The sequence below is a fragment of the Filicampus tigris genome, chromosome 12 (assembly GCF_054856515.1).
Source record: "Filicampus tigris isolate MCC_2025a chromosome 12, RoL_Ftig_1.0, whole genome shotgun sequence".
Lineage (NCBI taxonomy): Eukaryota > Metazoa > Chordata > Actinopteri > Syngnathiformes > Syngnathidae > Filicampus > Filicampus tigris.
In genome coordinates, this window is record NC_141228.1 from 12,877,969 (window position 1) to 12,901,140 (window position 23,172).

General features: G+C 41.2%; 1 protein-coding gene across 6 annotated transcripts in view; it reads left to right on the forward strand.

The window, feature by feature from the left end:
• cacna1ea (calcium channel, voltage-dependent, R type, alpha 1E subunit a) overlaps nucleotides 1–23,172 on the forward strand; it is a 98,853-nt gene that overhangs the window by 38,651 nt on the left and 37,030 nt on the right. For 3 of the 6 annotated variants that reach the window (XM_086046273.1, XM_086046272.1, XM_086046275.1), the window contains exons 4-12: nucleotides 3,329–3,435; nucleotides 3,517–3,656; nucleotides 16,401–16,504; nucleotides 17,317–17,475; nucleotides 18,756–18,946; nucleotides 20,004–20,107; nucleotides 20,629–20,744; nucleotides 20,894–20,947; nucleotides 21,985–22,026. In XM_086046273.1, coding sequence (XP_085902399.1) covers nucleotides 3,329–3,435; nucleotides 3,517–3,656; nucleotides 16,401–16,504; nucleotides 17,317–17,475; nucleotides 18,756–18,946; nucleotides 20,004–20,107; nucleotides 20,629–20,744; nucleotides 20,894–20,947; nucleotides 21,985–22,026 — 1,017 coding nt within the window. The remainder of the gene's footprint in view (nucleotides 1–3,328; nucleotides 3,436–3,516; nucleotides 3,657–16,400; nucleotides 16,505–17,316; nucleotides 17,476–18,755; nucleotides 18,947–20,003; nucleotides 20,108–20,628; nucleotides 20,745–20,893; nucleotides 20,948–21,984; nucleotides 22,027–23,172) is intronic. The other 3 variants (XM_086046274.1, XM_086046277.1, XM_086046276.1) reach the window with 1 other exon arrangement.

A 23,172-nucleotide genomic window follows, 5' to 3' on the forward strand; every position in this document is an offset into this window, starting at 1 on the left:
ATAACATTGAATGTACTGTAGTACTGATTTTTATGTCTAGTATACTTGTTTCTATTTCGTTTTTTCTTATAGTCAAAAATCTAAATTCATTCAAGTCTATCGTTGGGCAAATCAAATTTTGAAGTTCATGTTACCTAAGGCCATTTCCGTTGTTTTTCTTCTTGCCCAGAATTTACGTAAGAGTTAACTTTGACTTACAGAGCTGTCTGACTGATGCGTGACTGCATTTATCGTCAAGACGGATTCTCAGAAGCAGCCCGCTGATGTGTGAAGGTGATGCTTCGGAGGGGATGACTGTGTCATATATAGTTAACGCTACATCGTTTAAGTCGCACTCTTTCTTAATGCCACACTCTTTTTCAATAGCTCAATCTCACTATAATCAGCTGAACGGTGTTGTCCGCCCATTCCATTTGCCAGTGTTTCCACTAAGCGAGACTCGATAGCCAGCAATTCCTTCTCCACTTTCACCTTAAGAATCTCCGTGTGTGGACGTCAGCTGGAGCTTGAGCATATTGGCGGTTGCACACGGCATCGCGGGCCCGTCTCCGTAGCCCGTCTGTGTCTATTTTTACACGCATGTTTGGAGGAACTGTGGCACGGTGCGAGCGTCATTGTGACTCAGAGGATCGCTCATGAGGCGAGTGACTGATTAATCTGCACGAGAGACCACAACACAGGAATGGAATGGTTACTTTACAGACACTTGTTGAGTCTCTTGAACTTCAACATACTGTAAATGTTTTTCTACTCTCTTCACAAAGTAACACGTTTAGGCTCACAAAGGAAATGTGCAATTTTTTTTTTCACAGTTTAACTCATTCACTGCCAGGCATTTTCAGACACTCTTGTTCAGGTGTCGATTTCTTGACAATGAGCTTGTTGTCATATTTTGGAAGCGCCCTATTTTGTTTATAGTTGTGCGTCAATCACGGTCTGCTGATTACAGCCGGGCATCGGTAGTCCTTCCTTTGAAACCCTGGGTCATTCGAAGTGCCTTACTATCTAGCTACTTTTGGAGATTAGCTCAAATGAACTCAACTACATTATAATCTACGCTCTTTATATTTATTTTATTAATTTTTAAACCCCACTTTCCTGTCCAAGCAATTACATAGAGGTTAAAACTAATACAAGAATAATAAAGAGAATAGACACCACACTGCCCCAGAAACCACCTCAGGGCATTGACTTTTGGCTCCAAGAGAAACCTGTTGCCGTGGATACCTCCTTCCACCCTGTTTTTCTCCCTTACTTCCTCCTTCCATTATATCTCCTTCCAGCGCTCCCTCCTGTTGACTGCTGTTTAAGGACATGAAGGCAGCATTTATCTTATCAGCGTGAGATGAAAAATACAATACGAAAGAAGACAGTACCTCATGCTGATGCAGCTATTATGTCATTAAGACCTTTTCTTGTCTGCTGCTTGCTGATGGCCTTGCAAATGTGTCTCAGCACCACAGCGCTCTAATGTAATGCACCGAGCGGCCCGGGTTGAAGTTAGAGCTGGTGGGTGTTAACATTTGTATTTGCTCTTTTTATTCAGGCTCTCGTAACTCACATGCCCCCGAGTAACCCCGCTGGGTATCGCCAGCCGCGCGATATCGATCTGTCCGGTGTCAGCCTAATTTGGTCTCATTGCCTCCCACTTCTCCTCCTACCTCCCCCCCACCCGCTTGTTTCGCAAGCACCAACCTATCTCCTCCTTCCCGATCACTTTCTCGTCAGTCTTTCCTTCCCTATTATCACGTTGACGCCGCCTTTCTTCATCCCTTGCTTCTGCCTCTTCTGCACCGTGTGAAGTTTGATCGACACTATTTCAGTGCGTTTGCAGCCCAAATAAGGTGTCAATCTGAGTGGGTTTATAACAAGGCTGGTTCATTTTCTTTTTTTTGCATCATACAGAGGAACAGTAATAGCCTTACTGTCTCTATCTCACAATAATGACTTTGTAATAGCAGCGGCGATGTGATCGACTACATTAGAAGTCAGTTTCTGTCGGGAACAAGGAATAATTGGGGTGTGAAATATGAGCTGAGTGTGGTATGAAACGCGTGGTACCAGCTACACACACCTGAGTGCACTCATGGATTGACCAGGTCTCATGATTTAGATATGACTTGAATGAGTCAGATTATTTTACCCCATAAGATTCAATACGCAAAATGGTGGATGCCATTTTACATATTGGCTGTTAGCTAGCAAATCAGTGCACAAGACAAGAAACAGAATGACAAAGGCAAACAAACGGCAAAGCAAAAGGCATTATTTGGTTAATCAATCTGAGCTAAATGTTTCTGTTTACTTAGACGCATTCCTGCTTAAATTATGAGGGAGTTGGGCGAGGTTAGCATGTGTTCATTTTGTTTCATGAAACCATGACTGTGAATGGCATGATAATGATTTTGTGGCCACTGTTTTGCGATGTTGATCTGCCAAATAATAGCTTATGAAAAGAACAGCAATGGTGATCAAGCCTTGTGCAGCAATTTACGTCTCCATTGCTATCTGTGAGTTATCTGTGGCACCGTGTAACGGAAGAGTAGTTTGTCTGTAAAGCTGAGGCACAGCAGACATCATATCACTTATGAAGTGCAGTTTGAAGTGACAACTGGGTGTAAATCTTGGAAAAATATTAAATTTAATTAGCAGCATGTTCATGTTGATTCAGCAGAACAGGGATCTTTAATTTACCACATTAAATTGTTATATGAGAGGGGGAAGGGATGTTTGGTTACATGTGCCCTGTGATTGGCTGGGCAAGCAGTCCAGAGTTTACCCCGCCTATCACTCAAAGTCAGCTGCCGTAGACCCCAGGACTTCCAAGATTCTAATGATGTGATAGAAAATGGATGGGTGGATACATAAATGAGATATTAAAATTAAAATACTACTTCTGTGACAGTGCCAAAACTGACTGAGTCAACAGGATTACGCAAAAACTATTTCCGGCTAAGCTTTGTGGAATGGGAATAACCTATTGAAATTTTGGCGCAGGTCAACATAAAGGTGTGATGTGGCTGTACAATTTGATTGTACTGGGATCACCTGGGACAGATTCAGAGATAAAACCATCGTGAAAAAAATATTGTCATGCACATTACTGCCCCTGCAGGACTGGAGTGGGACAGTATCACCTGACACTTGATGACTTTTTCAATCAACCGGGTCATACGGTTTGTCGTTCTAGTTGTCTTTGTGCAGGCATCATTTTGGATACCACTTTTGTGTTGGATCTCATTTGATTATTGACGATGTTTCCTTGCTGCCGTAAATGAATAACCTTTTCCAAAGTGAGACAACATAGTTCCTTAACTTCCTCCCGCCACTCCGTTTGAGTACATGATCCTCGCCACCATCATCGCCAACTGTATCGTCCTGGCTCTAGAACAACACCTACCCGGGGAGGACAAAACACCAATGTCAAAGAGACTGGTAAGGCATAACATGAACATTCAACTGCACTTTGAGATTGTACTGTTGATTAAGACGTGCTTGCTTGCTTTGCACCAACAGGAAAAGACAGAGCCCTACTTCATTGGGATGTTCTGTTTGGAGGCAGGAATAAAGATCATCGCCCTGGGCTTCGTATTCCATAAAGGCTCCTACCTCCGGAATGGGTGGAACGTCATGGATTTCATTGTGGTGCTCAGCGGGTGAGTCAAATGTGACACACTCTCACGAGACGTTAGAATGTAAAGCACGGTGGGGACCTAATGGATAGCACGTCTACCTCATAGTTCTGGAGTTTGGGGTTTGAATCTTGGCTCTGGCCTTCCCGTTGCTCTCTGGGTATTCCAGCTTCATCCCACATTGCAAAAACATGAATATTGTATAAGGTTCACTTAAAGTGGAAGTCAACGCAACCCAACCCAAAACCCAAAAATATTTTTTCAAAAATATGTTCGATGCAGGTCCACTAGTTCAAACACAGCATTTTGATTTGCATTACATTTGTGGAATAAGAGTTAAGCAGCAAAATCCAGCCATTTTTTAGCCATCTCAGGGGGCGGCCATTTTGTCACTTCTGTCGACTGAAAATGACATCACAAATGCTCAGGGCACAAATAACGATCAATCATGGCTCAGCTTCAGAAAACAGGTGCACTGTGATTGAACAACCATTTACACTGATTTTCGGTCCTATAACTGAAAATCTGTGTAAATGGTTGTTTGTCTATATTTACCCTATGATTGGTTGGCGATCAGTCTCCCATCCAAATTTAGCTGGCATGTGCTCTGGCTCACCTGTGTGACGCAAATGTGGACAAGCGCGATAGAAAATTGCTGAATGTATAATGTTGAGCAATGCATTGCTATTTTCAACCTCTTACAGTGCCTCTTGGTCTGAATGAAATATTTTTGTAAATGGAGGACCAACAGTGTGTGGTAGGATTCGGAAGTGAATTGGCCATTTTCCAACATGAGTCAATCGATGACATTTAGTCAAAAGTGCACCCCTATTGACTTAATAGGGATGACTGATAGCATCAGGTAGAGGTGTAATGAAAACTGATTTGAATCGAAAAATCATTTTCGATTTAAAAGAAGTCAATGTATGGAATGGGACTGAATCAGACAAAACACATTTTAAAATGTACCGCCTTTGAATTGTATACGTATCGGCCTCATGTATCGAGATACATATGCACACCCCTAATATACATACATACATATACACTATACATATATATCACATTTTCAGTACTGAGAAGGTTATTCATATTGTAAAATGACAACAAAAAACTCATTGCATCATACCCTCTCAAATTGAGTCGAACCATATCAAATTGAATCATAATACCACTGAATCGCACCAAATGGAATCGTTCCACTCTAAAACCAACTGTCCTTGAATTGTATGGCGCCCGGTGTATTGAGATACGTACAGAATAGTCTTGTATTGGAGAGATGCACTCCCCTCCCATCTGGTTATTCTCACCAGATGTGTTTCCAGAGTGTTTCAAGGAGCTGCGAAGTGGTTATAATCTGCAAACCATCCAGATATCTTTAGAGCAGCAACGAGAAGGCGGGCTATCACATATCAAAGAAGGTGTTTGATGAAGAAGCATATTGGCCTCATGCGTACACACACTTAGCCACACACACACACACGTTTGCGCACACAAATGAAATATTAAACAATTGGAATAAAGTGCGATGGGAATCTGACGGTGCTCTTAGAGAATTCTATATGATTCCGGCGTCTTCGATTATTGATGAGTCCAATTGAGGCTAAGGCTCAACGATGCTCTTCTCGCTGCAGGAGAGAGGAAGGAAGCGAGGTCGGAGGGGAGATGGCAATGAGGAGGGGGTGGGGCCGAGCTCGCTCTAGCCTGTTGATCAATTGACATCGCTTGAGGAGAAGTTACTGTTGGTCCAGAATTAGAAGCTTAATTAAAACACGGTGAGACAAGCAGATGTTAATGGATTATTCAAATGGCAGCTGCCTGCACGGGCACAAATGGGGAAAGAAGTAAGGCCAAGGGATGACGTATGTTATAATCAGACTTGCTGTGCGTGCAAATAGCTCAGTGGCACTTATTAAGAATCCTCTTGTGCACAAAATGACTTGCCCCATATTCTCCCTTCCAAAAGCTTTGTTTTAATTTGAATGTTTGCATTTTATTTTTATTATACTAGGGATGTGTATTGGCCTTGGTTGTCTGTGTGAAAGATTAACTACCAGTTATTTGATGCATTATTATACTTGAAATGTTATTCATGAAAACAGTATCTCTTAGAAAGTTCTGAACTCCTGTTTCCACGCCGTTGTTGCAATCAGCTGAATGTTGCTATTCGGAAAAGTTGTCATCACTCCTATTGTGGAGTCTATGAGGGGAAATCCCCAATTGCTTTTAATTGGTTTTGAAAGGAGCCTAATAATCTTGTGTGTGGGAAATGAGAGACAAGTTGTTGATGCACTTTTCTAGAATTCATTGAACGCTGGGAGAACACTAAAACATAGAAACGCAACAAGCACGCTCAAGCAGGGACTGCTGTCGGCGACAGCTCACGTCCAGAAACTCACACACAGACTTGCCATAGCTTTCGCTTACTGGCCAAAGATACACACTGTACCACAACACGTATTTTCAATATATTTTACGCGTTTAGTTGTGTGTTGAAAAAGCACTTTTCATCATGTTTAAATGTGTTTAAAGCATGTGGGAAAGGTAAAACTATGGCAAAAATAATGTGGTCTCTACATAACGGGTTTCATCTATTGATGGTGAGCCGCGACCACTATGGGTTCGCTATACACATTTGTGTGTGCATCCACTTGCACCCTTAATTAAAAAATTAAATCATATTGGTGGGCTGTCTGGCACTGCACATTTTTTACTCATTACCTACGGGAAGATATTTTTGCACAGCGTGTGTTTGAGTTAATCAACTATTCGTGACTTTGGCATGATCTAATCATCCAGGTCTTCTTTTATTAACATTCACTTCCGCAAAGAGGCTTGCCAGAACCTCGTCCAAATGACCATTGCGAGCACAGGAATTACAGAATACAGCCACGTGAATGTTCTACCTCCTGCCTCTCCCTCCATTCCAGTACATGTATGCATGTCACAAGAGGTGCACAGCTTCATTATACACCGAATGCCGCTTATGAGATACGCTGATGATATTAGGTGAGCAGAGTGAGCCAGTAATTAGGTGCACAGTCCCTCAAACAAGCGCACACACACAACATTTAATTGACTGCCATTTTTTAAGAGAGCCTGTTCCTCTATGAGAATTTAATAGGATTTGCACGGAAAAGTTCTAATTAGTGGAAATATGAAATATGGTGTGGTGGTTATGTAGAAAAATGGAATTTAGTCATGACTGCTATGAAATGAATATACCCTCCTATACAGTAGTTTGAACATATTTTTGGAATGTATTGAGTTAGAACCAGTCATTTTGTTGATAGTCTTTCTTTGCAGGATTTTGTTTAATTGTGCAGATCACACACAAGTACAAAGATGTTCATGTTGCTGGAAATTCAAACTTACGGTTAGAGATTTATATTGAAAGCGAGTGATTTCTAACCACTGTGCTCATACTGTGTCTTAAGAGATCATTGGATATGCCGGAAAAAAAAATATGATCTAATAATATAATAAGATCACGTCTTTCACTAAGCTAGCACAACTAAGCTAGTAGTACTAAGCTAGCATTACCACAGTATTAGCCACCTTTGCTACGTAAAGCATGACTTATTTGTCATGGAGTGTTACTATAACACTGAATGTTATTGGTGTGAGGTTTTAGTTCTGGGAATATACAATGAATTAAATAATCAAAAAGAGGTTATAAATGCATATGAGGAAATACAAAGGAGGAAAGAGGTTATTGTTTTGTCAGGTGTGGCTATTCCGCCATTGTTTCACTAATGCTCCTAAAGGACAAGGTAACAAACAAAGTTCAGTGCGAGGCTGCATGAGTGTGCCCTCAAGTGCACGGCAAATGACACATCGCCTGTCACACCTAAAGTCGCTCACCGGTTGTTCTCCTAAGATGTAATGGCTTCTCTAAAAAATAAATTAGAGGTACAAGATGTTGCGAGAGAGGGCTAATTTTTTTCACAGGTAATTTTAGTAATGCAAGAACGGCGGTATTAAGAAATATGCCGAAAGTGGTTTGGTTTGGTTTTTTGAATGAAAATAACAAACTCCGCTGTTAATACAGGATAGCAACATGGGGGGAAAAAAAGGCTAAAAATTGCCAGCTTTTACAGGAAGTAGAAAAGAACCAGTTGCCATTGTAGGCTATACTTCAATTGAACTAAATCTAGTTTCATTGAATTTCATTTTATATATGACTCATGCAGGCAGAATCCCTGCCTGATTAAACAGTGTAGTAGATATTTATACTCCTGCGTGAGTGAGACACCTTCTCTCAGTGTAAACCCCTGACTCACACTACAATATTTGTGTTGACGGAAGCTTTTGCTTACTGTATCAACACTGTGGGCCACCATTCCCTCTCTAAGATGCCTCAGTGCTTTATGGGGTCCTGTATATTTCACAGATGGCAAGTGAGGGGGAGGCATGAGGTATAAAAGAAAAATACAGACAACCCTTAGAGCTGTAGAGGTGTGTTTTTACAGTTGAAACTGCAGAAGAAAAATGAGGTGATATCACGAGAGAGAATGACAGAATGAAAGAGATGAATAAAGACATGCTTGTGAAAAGGGGGGGAAAAGGAGTTTAAGTGAGAGGAAATGCTGAAAATGTGTCCATGCGTGATCTTGCATGCTAATTGGCACCTTTGCAGTCTTGCTCAGTGACAAGCCGCCATTAGAATGACAACAGTTGGCAGGAGGCGACACCCAATGTTTGCTTAAGTCACCCTGATGTGCAAGACTGAGTAAATTCTGTCAAACATCTGGAAAGATTCGCTTCATATGATCACCAAGGACTGGAATGTTTTTTATCGGCCGATGACAAGTGTCTATCATAATGACAGGAAAAGGAATACACAACATGACCGTTAAAAATACAACGTGTGTGCCAAATGGAGCACTACTAGCAAGGCCAGCATCGCCTTCTGTCGGCTTGGCAGTCATACACCTGTAACACTGAGTAACACACACGCACACAGAAAGAGAACGGGAGAAGAGAGAAGGAGAGCTGTCTCCACCAATCGTATTCTCCCTTTGTCATCGGGTCAATTGATGACATAGGCGGCCTGCAGCAGGGATGCATATGTCCCCAGAGCCGTTGCCGTGGTGACAGAGGACCCCGCCCCGGGTCAGGCTGTCACTGGCTTCCCCACTCAATATGCGCAGTTGCTGTTTGTCTTGCCTTGCCATCATGATTGCAGTCAACCACATTGCCATGTTAGAGTGGAATTGTGAGTGAAAAACAAGAATGCGTGTTTGTGTCGGGTGAGTGACGTCGTGCTTTAAGATGGAGAGAATCAAGTCAGTCAACGGCGGCGATGCTGTTGAGGAAATTGATAGTGTAAGAATCTTGCTGTCCCTGTTTGCCCCCTCCCTCTTCATGCCACCGCAAAGAGGCCGAGTGGGCCGTGAAACAAAGCCCATCGAGAGCATTCATGTCTCGTCAGTCGCAGTCTGGTTGTGATCAGAGAGGAAGTGCTGCAGTGAGATGAAAGCGGCCATCATGTTGGCTAGGATCCAATGAATTAACATTTTATAATATATACATGTTGTTGCAAGTATTTGCTAATAGTGGCCATAATGTCTTCCGCAAACACTTTTTCAAACATTCACGCGTTGTCACTAAGCATCGCTAAAAGTTGCTGTTACGAATGATAGAGGCGACCCCTTGATTTTCGCTAACATTCATCAGAAAAGTTGGCAAATGCAACATTCCCCACCTCTGCAAGCATTTGCCCGTCAGTGAAATACGTGTACCCTCAAGAGTACCGCCTCAGTGACAAGTCATTGGAACCTTAAAGGGAAAAAGTCAACTCAAACCTATTTTTTTCAAGAATATGTTCTATGCGGGCCCACTAGTTGAAACAAGGCATTCTGATAAATATTGCGTTTGTGGAATAAGAGTTAATCCTCCCGTTTTTAGCCATCTCTGGGGGCGGCCATTTTGTCACTTCTGTCGACTGAAAATGACATCACAGTGTCTCAGGGCTCAGATAACAACCAATCACGGCTGACCTGTTTTCTGACGCTGAGCCGTGATTGATCGTTACCTGAGCCCTGAGTAGTTGTGATGTCATTTTCAGTTAACAGAAGTGACAAAATGGCCGCCCCCTGAGATGGCTAAAAACGGGTGGATTTTGCTGCTTAACTCATCTTCCACAAACACAATATTAATCAGAATGCCGTGTTTCAACTAATGGGCCTGCTGGGGAAAAAATGCGTTTGAGTTGACTTTTTCTCTTTAAGGGTACAAATTTAGCACCTTTTTTTTCTGACAGTGACAAAGGTGTCTGCTGGTCAAAATGTCATTTTTTCTACTACGGTAATTACTACGGACTCACCCAGGAAAATGGCCCCTGCAGGCTTTGTTGAAATAATTACGTCCTAGGAAAACTGAGAATTACATGTTATTTAATCCTCTCACAAGGAGCTCAGACTATCATGAGTCCTACAAGCGTGTGTTTTTGTATGCGTGTGTATATGCATGTGTGCATGTGTACGTGCTCGCTGTGTCCGCTCCGAGCTGACATAAACACACTGCACGAGGTGAGAAATGCCTCAAATTGGATGATGTATAATAGAGACGTTGTGCCATTGTAATCCATGTTTGATGAAATACTAACCTGTGAAGAAAACTTGGAACTCCATAAACAAATTGCAACAAAAGCTGAAGTGTCCATTCAGTTTGGGTTGCTATGAATCTAGTGTTAGATACTAATAAATTACAGGCCAATAGACATATAGATTGCAGTATGTTTTTGCTCAAGGCTTTCTGAAGAGAAAATCCGGAGATTTTTCAAATAGTCACAGTGCTATCATAGCCATACAGTATTTTCTTTTTAATTCAACAGTATTGTTGCCTGCTGACACAAGGAGCGATTTGTTTCACATCACGTCTTACTTAAAATATTATAATGTGTGGTCATGCGTTCGCTTTATGTGAGGGTGAGCATGAGGGCTGCAAGTGTAGGACTTCACAAAGAGTTTCTTTTCCCATCAAGACACACACCACCCCCATCCTTGTGCTACGGGCCAACAGGGTCAAAGCTGCTGTAATCGAACATTTTGCTGGATTCACAAAATCGGCTTATTCTTTGCCAGAACTACGTATATGTTATTTCTCAACCATAGTATTTGCTGTTATTTTCGAGGACTTACTGTAACCCCAACATGATATTATTTAACCAATTGACACTCAACACAAATACTGTATGAACTCGCTGCAGCTGTTGTGTAACTCTTGTGTTTTTGCTCTCACTCCATTCATTTGTGCAAAACAGGCAATCTTTCTTTATGCAGATAACACATTTCTATGGTATATACAGTCATTTAGCTGACTATTGGGGCATTTCTTCTCTTGGGCAGAGTGTGCGGGAGAAAAGCCCCAAAATGTGAGGCATAGGGTTTCATATGAAATATAAAAAACTGGAGCATCTCGATTGTCGTGCCGGTTCATGCCTTGCGTTTCGCATGTTTTGGAATTTGGCAGACTGTGTTACGGCATGTTTTGTGTTCCGGCGGACCGAAGGCGTTTTTGCTTACACGGCCCAGTGTGCCTCACTGTTTTGTGGCTGAAAGTACACTCAACTTACTAACGATGCCTGCTGGAAGCAGGTGGTGCAACATGATTTTGTTGAATTTGATGCTGCATGGACTCCAGCGTGTCATTTTCTGTTACCGTCACAGACTGGCGCCTTTCACGTGCTGAATTTAAAGGAAATGAGAGAAGCTGCTTCCATTGTCCATGAAGCTAGTTGGCTGTGTTCATACCCACAACAGCGCAAACACCCTTTTCTAACTGTAGACTTGCACTGGGCACAAATAATAGAGTGCTCAGTATTAATATTCTGATGCTCGCAAGATTGAGGTCTCGTGGGATGTTGTGTATCATGGTAGTTTTTTGTGACTTTAGAAGCGAAGTTACAGCAGAATCATCTCAGAGCTGCTTAACTATCAGGGTTATGTTATAAGTGCTCAGAATAATTGCCCACAAGAAATCACTTTATGACACACTGAAGTAATGCTTTGCAGTGGATATTTAACTGATGCAGAGAACATAAAAATGTAATGCATTTAATTCGTGTTGAGTTTTATTGGGTTACTCAGTGGTGGGCTGTGTATTTGGTACCTAGACCTTCAGTAGGGACCAACCTAATCCACCTCACAAAAAACAGCTGCCATGTATCTCTGATGCAGTACACTTCTGCACCACTGCAAACATCTCTAACAGTGTCACTAAAAACTGAAGTATTATTATCTTTGTAAAGTCATAATATTGGATACAGCTGTTGTAGTGGATATTTTGCAGTTGTACTGCCATGTTGTCTGGTGTCAGCGTATGGTATACCGTTATGGTCGGTGTTTTGAGTTTTGTTTTTGCGTTCAGTTTCATGCTTTTCCTTGTGTTCCTTTGTCTCTCGTTAAGTTATTGAGTCCACCTGTGCTTGTCATCCCAGTCCCTTGTGTTAACCAACCAGCTTCCTCCTACCCTCTGTCTTGTCCAGGTGTTCCTCGTTGTATCGTTAACTTGTCTGTATTTACATCATCCACAAGGAGAGATCTTGCAGTTTACCTGCCAATGTCATGCACATCCGTGCAGCGAGTCTATTTCTATTTTCGCAATCTCAAGCACTCAGGCATACTGTGCGCCGACCGCCCTGATTTTAATACAAATTAGGGATGCTTCAACAATTGGCTGGGAAAAGACTACTTCCAAAATGGCGCACAATAAACGCCCCATTATGCCCAATTCTACCTGCGCAAAGTGTGGCAAAATACCAAAAGGAAGAAAACTCCACCCATGTGCTCAGAAGGAAAAGAGTGCCCTCCACGTGTGAATGGTTGCTTGTATGTGCCCTGTGATTAATTTGTGACCAGTCTGAGATAGGGATAGAAAATATATGGATGTAATTATAACAATGGTAAATTAATTTTGTTACTATCCCATTGTAGCATTTTATTCAATCCTTACCTATAAAAGAATATTTCTCAGTGTTTATTATATCTTAAGTACACTATATTATGCAACAAACCTGTACCATTATCAAAGGTTTATGATGGTGACTGATTGACCTGGAACAAATTAATCGACTACATTACATTCTTTTTTTTTATGATGTGCTTTGTAAACATAATAGGCTGAGAGGAAATTAATTTGAGTTTGACCCACAAATCCACTTCGACCCCAGGATGAACTGATTAGTGGACAGCCTCGTAGACCTCACGAAGCACATGAAACCCGCTTGATCACCGCAACTTTTCGCGCAAATGTCTGCGAGGGACCATTAATAAAAGAATGACATTAAAATTCTAAAGGTCATCATCATACAACGGGCGTTCAACCGCCATTTATGTCTGCACTTAATTGCTTTCATTAAGTGTTCATCAAACTCAACACTTAAGATTTGACACGAGAACATGAAATAATGAGCTAACCAAGCACAATGCAGTGCTGCAAACTGAAGCTGGATTTGTACCAGGGTGACTGCGCGCAAAATGGCCAACTTGCTGTTCAATTTCAGGTGTGAGTTCATAACTTTTTTGCGCATCCTGTCAAGATAGGGATGCCCACCAGATTTTGCATGGATCAGTGAATCTCAAAGTGATGTGTCAGTCGCCAACGATCTGGTTCTTGGTGGAAGAGGAAGAGCGAGGCGGGGAAAAAAAAACGTCTGATAGCCAGCATGAGTACAGGGGCTTCAAGCTGACATGGCCACTTTAAGTACCTGGCATGGAAAAGTCCTGCGACGACCTGGTGGGATATACTGTGTATTCCAGCCACCGAAGGTTTTAACTCAAATGTCTAAGGATGTGCAGGCATAAGAAACATACTAGGCCAAATAGCTTGTCGTCGTAGTGGTTTCAGCACAACCGGTGGACACGCCCACAGCATTTAAGAGTGGAGAGAATAGCTTGAGTTTTCATGATTTTAAAGCCTCATCATTAAGTTTTTTTACTTTACAGGGACTTTATGCTTATCCAGATCTCCTAGGTATTATTTATAGCGGGAATCAACCCAAACACATTTTTTTCAAGTATATGTTCCCAGCGGCTCCACTAGTTGAAACACGGCATTCTGATTAATTTTGAGTTTGTGGAATATGAGTTGAGCAGCAAAATGCACTCGTTTTTAGCCATCTCTGAGGGCGGCCATTTAGTCACTTCTGTTTGACTGAAAATGACAAAATGGCCGCCCATGGGATGACTAAAAACGGGTGGATTTTGCTGCTTAACCCATATTCCACAAACGGAGTATTAATCAAAATGCCGCGTTTCAACTAGTGGACCTGCTGGGAACATATTCTTGGAAAAAATATGTTTGGGTTAATTTCCCCTTTGAGTCATTTTAACCCTAATTTCTACGTGAGGACCTTGTTAGCCCCTAAAACACATACATGTTCATCAAAATATACACACGCTTGCATTTAGGGGTGATTTTTCAGGAATGTTGCATCACCCAGAAATGCAATTCCAAACGCCGGAAGAAAATTATTCAACGACAAATCCAAGATAATAAACATACATGTTTGTTTTACAATACTAATACTGTACATCTCTGCTATGTAAATTGGTTCCAAGTAACTGTGAATAATTGTGTTTCTGATCACAAGGCTGCTGAATGTGTGACATCAACTGTGTATTAGTGTATATGTGTGTAACATTAACATAAACTGGACAGACAACTTTTCATAAGTGAGCCATATCATTGTTGAAAGTAGAATTCCAGTTACAGATGTTGTTTTGAGTTTAATGAGGTGGCTTGTAAGGGAAAATACAGACTGATAGTTGGTTGGCGAGTTGGGACCACCACAAGGCAGCCATTTCATTTTATTGTAATCATCTCATTGTGGATAAAACATTGTTGGATCTTATTTCGCCAGACACAAAACAGCCCAAACAAATGAACAGCCTGTGAGTGAGAAAAGGAGGGAGGACACAAAATGTGAGCCAAATTGTTTTGTGCCAATCCAAGCGTGTGTTTTTACTCCCTTGGCTTATTTACATGTCGCACTGTCTGCTGCCAGACTTTCAGCTCCAGACGGCAAAGCTGTCGTACTTAATGACTGCGCACAAGTGATGGCGATGTTACTCATATCTTTTTTAATTGCCACTGAATATCCAACAGACCAACACTAACAAACAAAGTCGTAAACAAACATATTTGCTTAATAAAGGACAGCAGATAACAGATATTCTATTAGCTTGTGGATGTTGGGAGTGAGATTCGCCCGTCCACTGACTGACTGAACTAAACGAGGGTGACAGCTTTCGAACTCCTCTGCGTTTGTCGCCATAACAACTAAAGAGCAGCCACGGCGGACTAATGATGTGAAGAAAGGCGTGAAAGAAGAGAGACGCTCGCGAAGTGCCGGATGACATGACAACAAACCGAAAGCGAGACCACGAAGAAGACGAGGAAGGCAAGAGGGAGATGAAGAGCTTGGGAACAAATGAGGCTGAGGGGGGAACTCCACAGGGGGGTAGTTGAAGGTGTGAAGCTCATGAGGATAATTCACTTTCTATATTTGTGGCCATGATGATGATGACGATGAGGGTGATGATGGTGATGAGCTATTTCAGTCCTTCACACCCCATCTGACTTACGTCAGGCTGATGTGTTCTACCTCCCGCCTGGTTTTCTTGTAATTACTGAAAATCCAACCCCCATAAAAAGGGTTAGGTTTAAAAAACAATAAATGTGTATTTATATTATTCTGAATTCTAATTCTGTTGATTCTGAATTACTCCGTAATGCAGTTATATTGTGTTTTTGTAAACACACAGTATTGTTGGCTGTCATGATCAAATCATTTGAGAATTGATTGTTCAATCGACTATTACATCGAATAATCGAGTAATCGTGTAGACAACGCCTGTTGAGGCGAACCGTACCGTCTGCAATCACCGTAAAATACATTTCAACTGTCGATAGTAGATTATAAATTATAATGTTAATTTGTGGCCGAGCAATGTGATTTCTGTGTGATAAACTAAGAAATCCCACGATGCTGAAAATTATGTTGTTAACTTGACCACTGTGCTATTATATGAGGGTGCCAATGTACTTATGTCCATGGCTGTCATGGCCGCCCGCATGTGTAACTCAACACTTAATTTGACCCAACAATGTCATTATTCTCAGAAATGTTGACCCAACACAATCAACACAGGAATTGGGTTAACATATCAGCCATATAAGACAACAAATGGTTAATCTGACCCAACAGTTTATTTACTCTCAGCAAAATAACCCAGAAACTTGACCCAACAACAACCCATGATTTAGGTTGATGAAAAAAAAAAAAGTTTTTAAAGTGTGCACGCAATCCCCATTGTGAGTTGGAAATGTCACAGAGTTTGGAGGTATGGTGAAGCCCAAAAGAAAAAGTAAAAAGTCAGCTTTGTGCCGCTGTCGAAGGCTCACTGTCTGTCTGTGTTCATGTTTGACATTGTGTCCATGAGTTTCATGTGGCTTCAGGCTGCGGGCATCCACGTCTTGCCGTAGCGGAGTCGCTTTCTTTGTTCTGGCCTAAACTAGCACTTGCCACAGCGTATCCTCCTACGCACAGAGAAACAGCCAAAAGCAACCCCAAAAACCTCCCAGTTTATTGCTGCAGAGCCTCACAGCCCACATCCAGATGGTCCGTATCAGAGCACTGCAGCCCTCCGCGGGTACACTGTGTGTGTGTGTTTGACAGTATCCTCTTTTTGCGTATAATCCCAACATTCATGTCTTTTGTTCTTGTTGACACATTTCTGTACTTCTCTATTTGTCGATCAGGATTCTGGCAGCAGCAGGCGCTCATATGAACATCTCTGTGGACCTGAGGACTCTGAGGGCAGTGCGAGTGCTGCGACCACTCAAACTGGTTTCGGGCATCCCCAGTGAGTATCAAGTCTGGAGTTGTCTTTGGCGTGGAAAGTTTCATTTGGCAGACTGTAATGCAAACCTTGACATAATATGACAAAACACAAAGTAGAGTGGACACCCTGCTATTCACAGGGGATACGGCCAGCCTATACCGCCCGCCAGTAGCGAAAATCTGCGTAAAAGTGCCGACCATTAAAATGCATTGGGGAACCAAATATGTATATTTTTTTTTTAACCTCAAAAATAATTCAAAAAACTAAATGTTGAATACACATTTTCCTCAAAATTGAACGAAAATGTGCGAATAATCAAGTGTGTGGGTGCCAAAACACGAGTTTGCAAGGGTCCACTGTATTCATTGCACAAACAGTAGGGCAGCGACATTCGGGGAAATTTCCAAGTTGGAAACATTTCATGAGCGTTAAAGTGAATCATCTTGCAGCGTAATTATGGATAAAACACAGTTAATGCAAATTTGCTAGCACGGTGCATCCCTCAGTTTCGTTGTTTTTTTTATTCATGGTACTAATTATCAGAACTGAGAGTATGTACGACGCAAAAAAAGCGCATAAAAAAATTCCAAGCTAAACTTGAAAGTTTCTAGAAATTGAACGGATATTAGCCGTAATTTTCCTGCTGCTTTGCCGTTAGGCCAAACCAACCCTCGTAATAGAAGATAGCCAATCCATTCATAAACGACTCATTGTTGAATTAATAGCTCTCTGAGTGTGCCAATCAAAACAGAGCACTGTTACGTTTGAAAAGAACAAATAATAGGTTCAATTTGAAACGCGTGTATTTTAACTGATCTGCACTCTCTTCTCAGGTCTGCAGATAGTCCTGAAGTCCATAATGAAGGCCATGGTTCCTCTGCTCCAGATTGGCCTGCTGCTCTTTTTTGCCATCCTCATGTTCGCCATCATCGGCTTGGAGTTTTACAGCGGCAAACTGCACCACACCTGCACGCCGCAGCCTGGAATACTCGGTTAGCCTTTAAAACACAACTAATGATTTCTCCTGACCTTCAGTATGGGCCTCTTAGAAGCACAAATATGACGTATGCGATGTATCAGATACAGCCCTGAATTAAGGAAGTTGGACAAAAGGTGTGTAATTACAGATTTTTTTTTTTTTTCCAGAACAAAGTGTAAGGTGTCCTTTGGAGAGCAAAATGCACATTACTATACAAAATAAAGTTGTTGTTGTTTTTTTCACTTCTTAAAATGTAATCTTATTTGGCCTGAACTTTGACTTTGAATAATATCATTTATGTAAAATTGCAACTTTACATCGTTATAAAGGGTTCAAGGAGTCTATATCCGCGTACACACACAGCTTCATGTTAGCTGCACAGTCGCAGACAATTCCAAGAGACATTTCCCACAGAGTGGTAACAATACATACTTGAGTCATAATATCCCGGTTTTAGATGCGAAACAATGATGCTATAAATCATGCTGTGCAATTTTGTGAGGGAACCCAGCAGTGGCATCCGGATATTACTGTTATTTAAAATTCTTCTTCCAAGCACTAATTTGAGCTGCAATGGAAAAAAAAAAAAAGAGAGAGAGAAATCATCCTCTGCCTTGCACTCCCTGATGGAATGAATGAAACAAAAGGGAGCAATTTGTAGTTGGAAAACCCATGAATAATGCATCAGTGTGAATAGATGAAAAAGTCATTTTAGAAATTCGAGCTGTATACAGCATTGCACAACCTAAATCCAAAGAGGTATGACTGAGCTCAATTTGGCCGCGATAATGGTGTATGTTATGCACGAGTGACCTTCTGCTACCTATGTTTGCATAACTCTTTAGGTTGTAGCACCATTATTCTACTCATGATACGTGGTTGTGCAAACATGACATCACAATGCACCGTGTGACTGGCTCGAACCTGACCGGCAGAGATGTCCCGTGCAATTAAACCTAACGACGTTTCGTGCTACATTTGAACTATTGTGAATTCAACCTACCTGTTGAGGGAATTATGAACAGGTCCAAAGAGCTGTCAGTGTTAGCACAAAACAGGCTTCTGCTGGAAAGCAAAATTATGTCATGAAAAGCCTACTAGAACATCTCGCGTCACTTGTGTTTTTGCTACATTTTGTTACATCAAAGAAACTTGGCATAGGAACAGGGGTGTGTAGACTTTTCAAATCCATGAAATATGATCAGGTGTCATGTCTATGTTGGGCGCTTAAACAACACGTCACGTACAGGAATTAAGTTTCTTTTCTTTTCTCGGCGCCTTGCACCCCTGCAGAAAACGAGACGGTGGACTCCTCGGAGTTTGAGTTCCCGTGTGGCGTGCGTCAATGCCCGGCCAAATACGCCTGCAGTGACACGTGGATCGGCCCCAATGATGGCATCACGCAGTTTGACAACATACTGTTTGCCGTTCTCACCGTCTTCCAGTGCATCACCATGGAGGGATGGACCACCGTGCTCTACAATGTAAGGCTGGAACAGCTCATTCTATGTTGTTATTTCTGTATTTGGCTCCACGGGAAGAAATTAACCCCAAAAATGTTCCAGAAAATGTGGATAAACATTCAATATGCGTTTTTCACCAAAAATCAGGTGGTAATTGAAAACACAAAAATTTAAAATATTTTTAAAATATTGAAAAAAAAAACGCTAGTATGCGGGGGTCCACTGTACAGTTACTACAGGTAAATATAAATTCATTAAATTTATATAATGATTAAAATTAATGAATCATTTTATTCATTACATATTATTTGAATTAATTGGCCGATTAATCGATTATCAAAATTTTATTCTGCCAAATCTCAGAAACAGCATCAGTCTAAAAGCCCGTATCGATCAGACCCTAGTTGTAATTATAAGTTTGATTACCCTGGCAGAATTGGTAAGATGGGTGCCATTCTTTAAAGAAAAATGAGTGATCAGAAAAAAAACCCAATTATTTAATTTTTAGTTACTGAATGAAAAAGTATAGTAAAAGAGTACTTTTACTAAAACACAATTATTTCATTTTTAGTGAGATTTAAATTAAACTTTAAGGCATTTCATACGAGTGCAATTATTAAACAAAACATAGACATAAAGAAAAAAATGATATGGTCGCCATTCCATCATCATTTCTCAAAAATGATCAATATTTCAGTTCAAAGTTTCGCCACGGTTTGAAAAATTACGATTCCAACTCTATATTTAACTTCTGTATATTTTTTGGGGCAGTGGCGATGTGGTGCGGTCTGAATACGAAAAATAGTTCCATTTTTTTTTTAATTCGACATCAGTCCCCCAAACAACAATAACAATAATTCCCCCCCAAAATTATTAAAATAAATGCACTTTCTTCAGCTAGGATCCCTTAATAAAACCTTTGCAGTATTGTCTTCGTAGTATGACGTTTTGATTATGTGGTGGTTCTGATTCGATTGTGCAAGATCAAAAATGCATAAATAAAAGATCAATTCTCGAAGCGTCAGCAGCCGTCTGAATGTAAACACCGTTTGTGTTGTGATTTGTGTTCACGCCATAGGCTGACGATGCCTTGGGCCCTAGTTGGAACTGGCTCTACTTCATCCCACTCATAATCATCGGCTCCTTCTTTGTCTTGAACCTGGTGCTCGGAGTCCTCTCTGGGTATGTACACTTTTCACTTCTTGCTTTAATGTGTCCTGGTATATAGATGTATATAAAATAATAACATCATGTGTATATTTACAACCCCTGGCAACGGGACTGAGCAGAATGAACAGCAGTAATGTCAATGACAACTGCACATGAATAAATGCTATCCAGAAGTAAATGTGAACAACAGCCACAATAGTCAGCGGTATTGAACGTAGTGAAAAATATCGTGCAAAGCATCTGCATGTCATGTGCAGTATATGCAACTGAGACTGAAATAAACAGCAGCAATGCTGAATAACAGCAGTGGGGTGGCAACTATATATAAATAGATAAAAAGAAACTAAGTGAATGTGAAAAAAGCAGCAAGTGGCATTGTGCGGCGGAACCTCGTTCCAACAGGCTAATTGGGCGAAGGGGTCGACCGCTCGAGCCAGTTGTCTGTCACATTACGTCTCCTCCATGTACTTTGGAGAAGAGTTCATCTCCCGCTGAACAAAAGTAACAAGTAATTTTGTGCTTTGATCCTACAGCGAGTTTGCCAAAGAGAGGGAGAGGGTGGAGAACCGCAGGGCCTTCATGAAATTGAGACGCCAGCAACAGATCGAGCGAGAGCTTAACGGTTACCGGGCCTGGATCGACAGAGCAGGTGGCGTTGCTCTCAGTTTCGTATCGCAAAGATAAAGAAGTTTAAGGGGGTTTATTACTGCGGCCTGGACAAACCAACCCCTTCAAACAAGATTAGAAACTAGCATGTAAGATATTATCTGCTGTTCATTTGTGGTTCTTCTTTTCCAGAGGAGGTAATGCTTGCTGAGGAAAATAAAAATCCCGGACCCTCTGCCCTTGATGGTAAATCAGCATTTTTGCTCTTCTTTAAAAAATTTTAAAAGGCACTTTTAATCCAAAGGTGTCAAATTATTCAAGTATATGTTATTATTGATTTTCCGGTGGGATTTTTACTTAGGAAACTATAGTAATGTCACTTACTGTCTAATGTGATTTGGGTATTTCCATTCCAACAACGATATGAATTTGCATCTCAGTCATTTATTTCAGTGATTCAATACAAAATGTATAAATCATATAAATCACAATAATTATCAACAATGATTTAACAAGGTAGGAAACAATAAATATGCAACACTTTATTTCTTCATAGCTCTGCTCGCGTTTACATTTTCAAACGATCACTTCTACACCCTTCCTAGGAAATCACAATGTCCCGTCGCAGGGGAGCTTTTCTTAGAACATGGCCGTGGTCTGCTCATGGTGCCATGTTGTTTACCCCTCAGATAGATTAACGACACAAAACATGAAAAAAAACATGATTTCGTTTTGTATGATTTTGAAGAAAACCAAAACCCCAAATTCACCATCTCAAGAAACAATCAATCAATTTGAATTTTCAAATTATATAAGAATTGGCCTTTGGATAATTACTTTCACGTGTGTTTTATGAGCCTACACAATAAACAAGTTTTCGTTTTTGAATTGAACTACTGAAATAAATGAAAATCCCTACAATATTCCAACTTAAGTAAATCACACAGACAACAACAACACACACATTTGCATCACGTATTATTCAACCATATTTATTAGTCTCAAAAAATAATCATTGGTCAGCCACTCCTCGTTGGCCGTTCCGCTCTGCATTAAATGTAAAATCCATGTTGCACAGGAAGATAAAGAGTGTCATCTTCCAATAATGCTGAGTCGCCACTGTTGATAGCACTCGCAAGTCATTATGAAACCACCGATGGCACAACGTTTGCGCTCATCATGGCACGTTAGCCAATGGGAAGCCGGGTGCCTACTCTCATGACTGTGACCTTTCCTCCTCACTGAAGCAGCAGGACTTTTATTAAATGTTGATTGATTGGCAGCTCTCAGGAGGCTCCCTGAGTGGAGCGCAGGCGGCGCCTATGGTGAGCACCCCCTCCTCTCATCTGCTCGCTGCCTCTTCAACTTCAGCACGCCATTTGCCACATGCGCGCACATGCACACGCGGGATGAACTTTTCCAGTGTTGTTCGATAGTGGCACCAGCTGTTATGATGAGATGAATGCAATTGCTCTGATCGCTTTAATTGAAAAGAGAGGTGGTGCTCTGCCATTGCCTTGACAACCACCTGGCTGGGAAAAATAAGTGGAATGCAAGTGCTTGTGCATAGCGAGTGTGTGTTTCACACCTATAGCAAACAGTGTGTGTGTGTTTGATTAGATGCCTATTTAAAAAAAGTCTGTAAGCAAATATTGAGCAGTATATTCACGCAATAGAGAAAGGCAAATAGGGAGGGCACATCAGGACAGGATGAAATGATAAACACGTCCAACCAACACCGAAAGGTCAAATTACCCTCATCACACGCACTCTGGCATGCACGTCGACTCTCCGTGAAAATGAATGAGAATGCATCTTCCAACAAGTGCACCAATTTGTGTATCATTCGTTCTTTCCATTTTTTGCTTGACAATCGAAAAATGAAAGAGCGACTCATTATTTTGTTGTTTATTTTCAACTGAAAAACGGGCCGCAAGACTGAGTTTGATTTTAATGTTTAATTGGTCGGCTTTATGTGATCCAAAGGTTTGGTAAGCAACATCGCTACAAATATGACATTGTACAATTAAGGATTTTTTTTTTTTTTTTTTTTTTTTAGTCATCGCAAATTTGAAGAAAGTCAAGGGGAAGTTAATTAGTCGACAACGTCAAATACATTTTTTTCATTACAATGCAGTGTTCCCCAACTATCCTGTTGTCCCACTGCTATGAAGATCAGCAGTAATTAGACCAGTTGAAGCTCGCGACACGAGGCTAACCGCCCTGCTCATCCACAAGCAGCACATTTTTCGTACTCTCTCACACCTGCGCATACTTACAAAGATTGTGTCGCACTGTTGGCCAGACATTTCGCAGCTCCTCAGAGCGCGTCAAAGGTTGGAAGAGGAGAACATGTGGTTGGTGATTAGTCGATTCCTTGCCCTAAACGTCGACCCAAAGTAGTTAAGTCAACTCATGGACTAGTTTGTCTAACCCCTAGTAAAGGTACTTACATTTGTAACAATTAACCA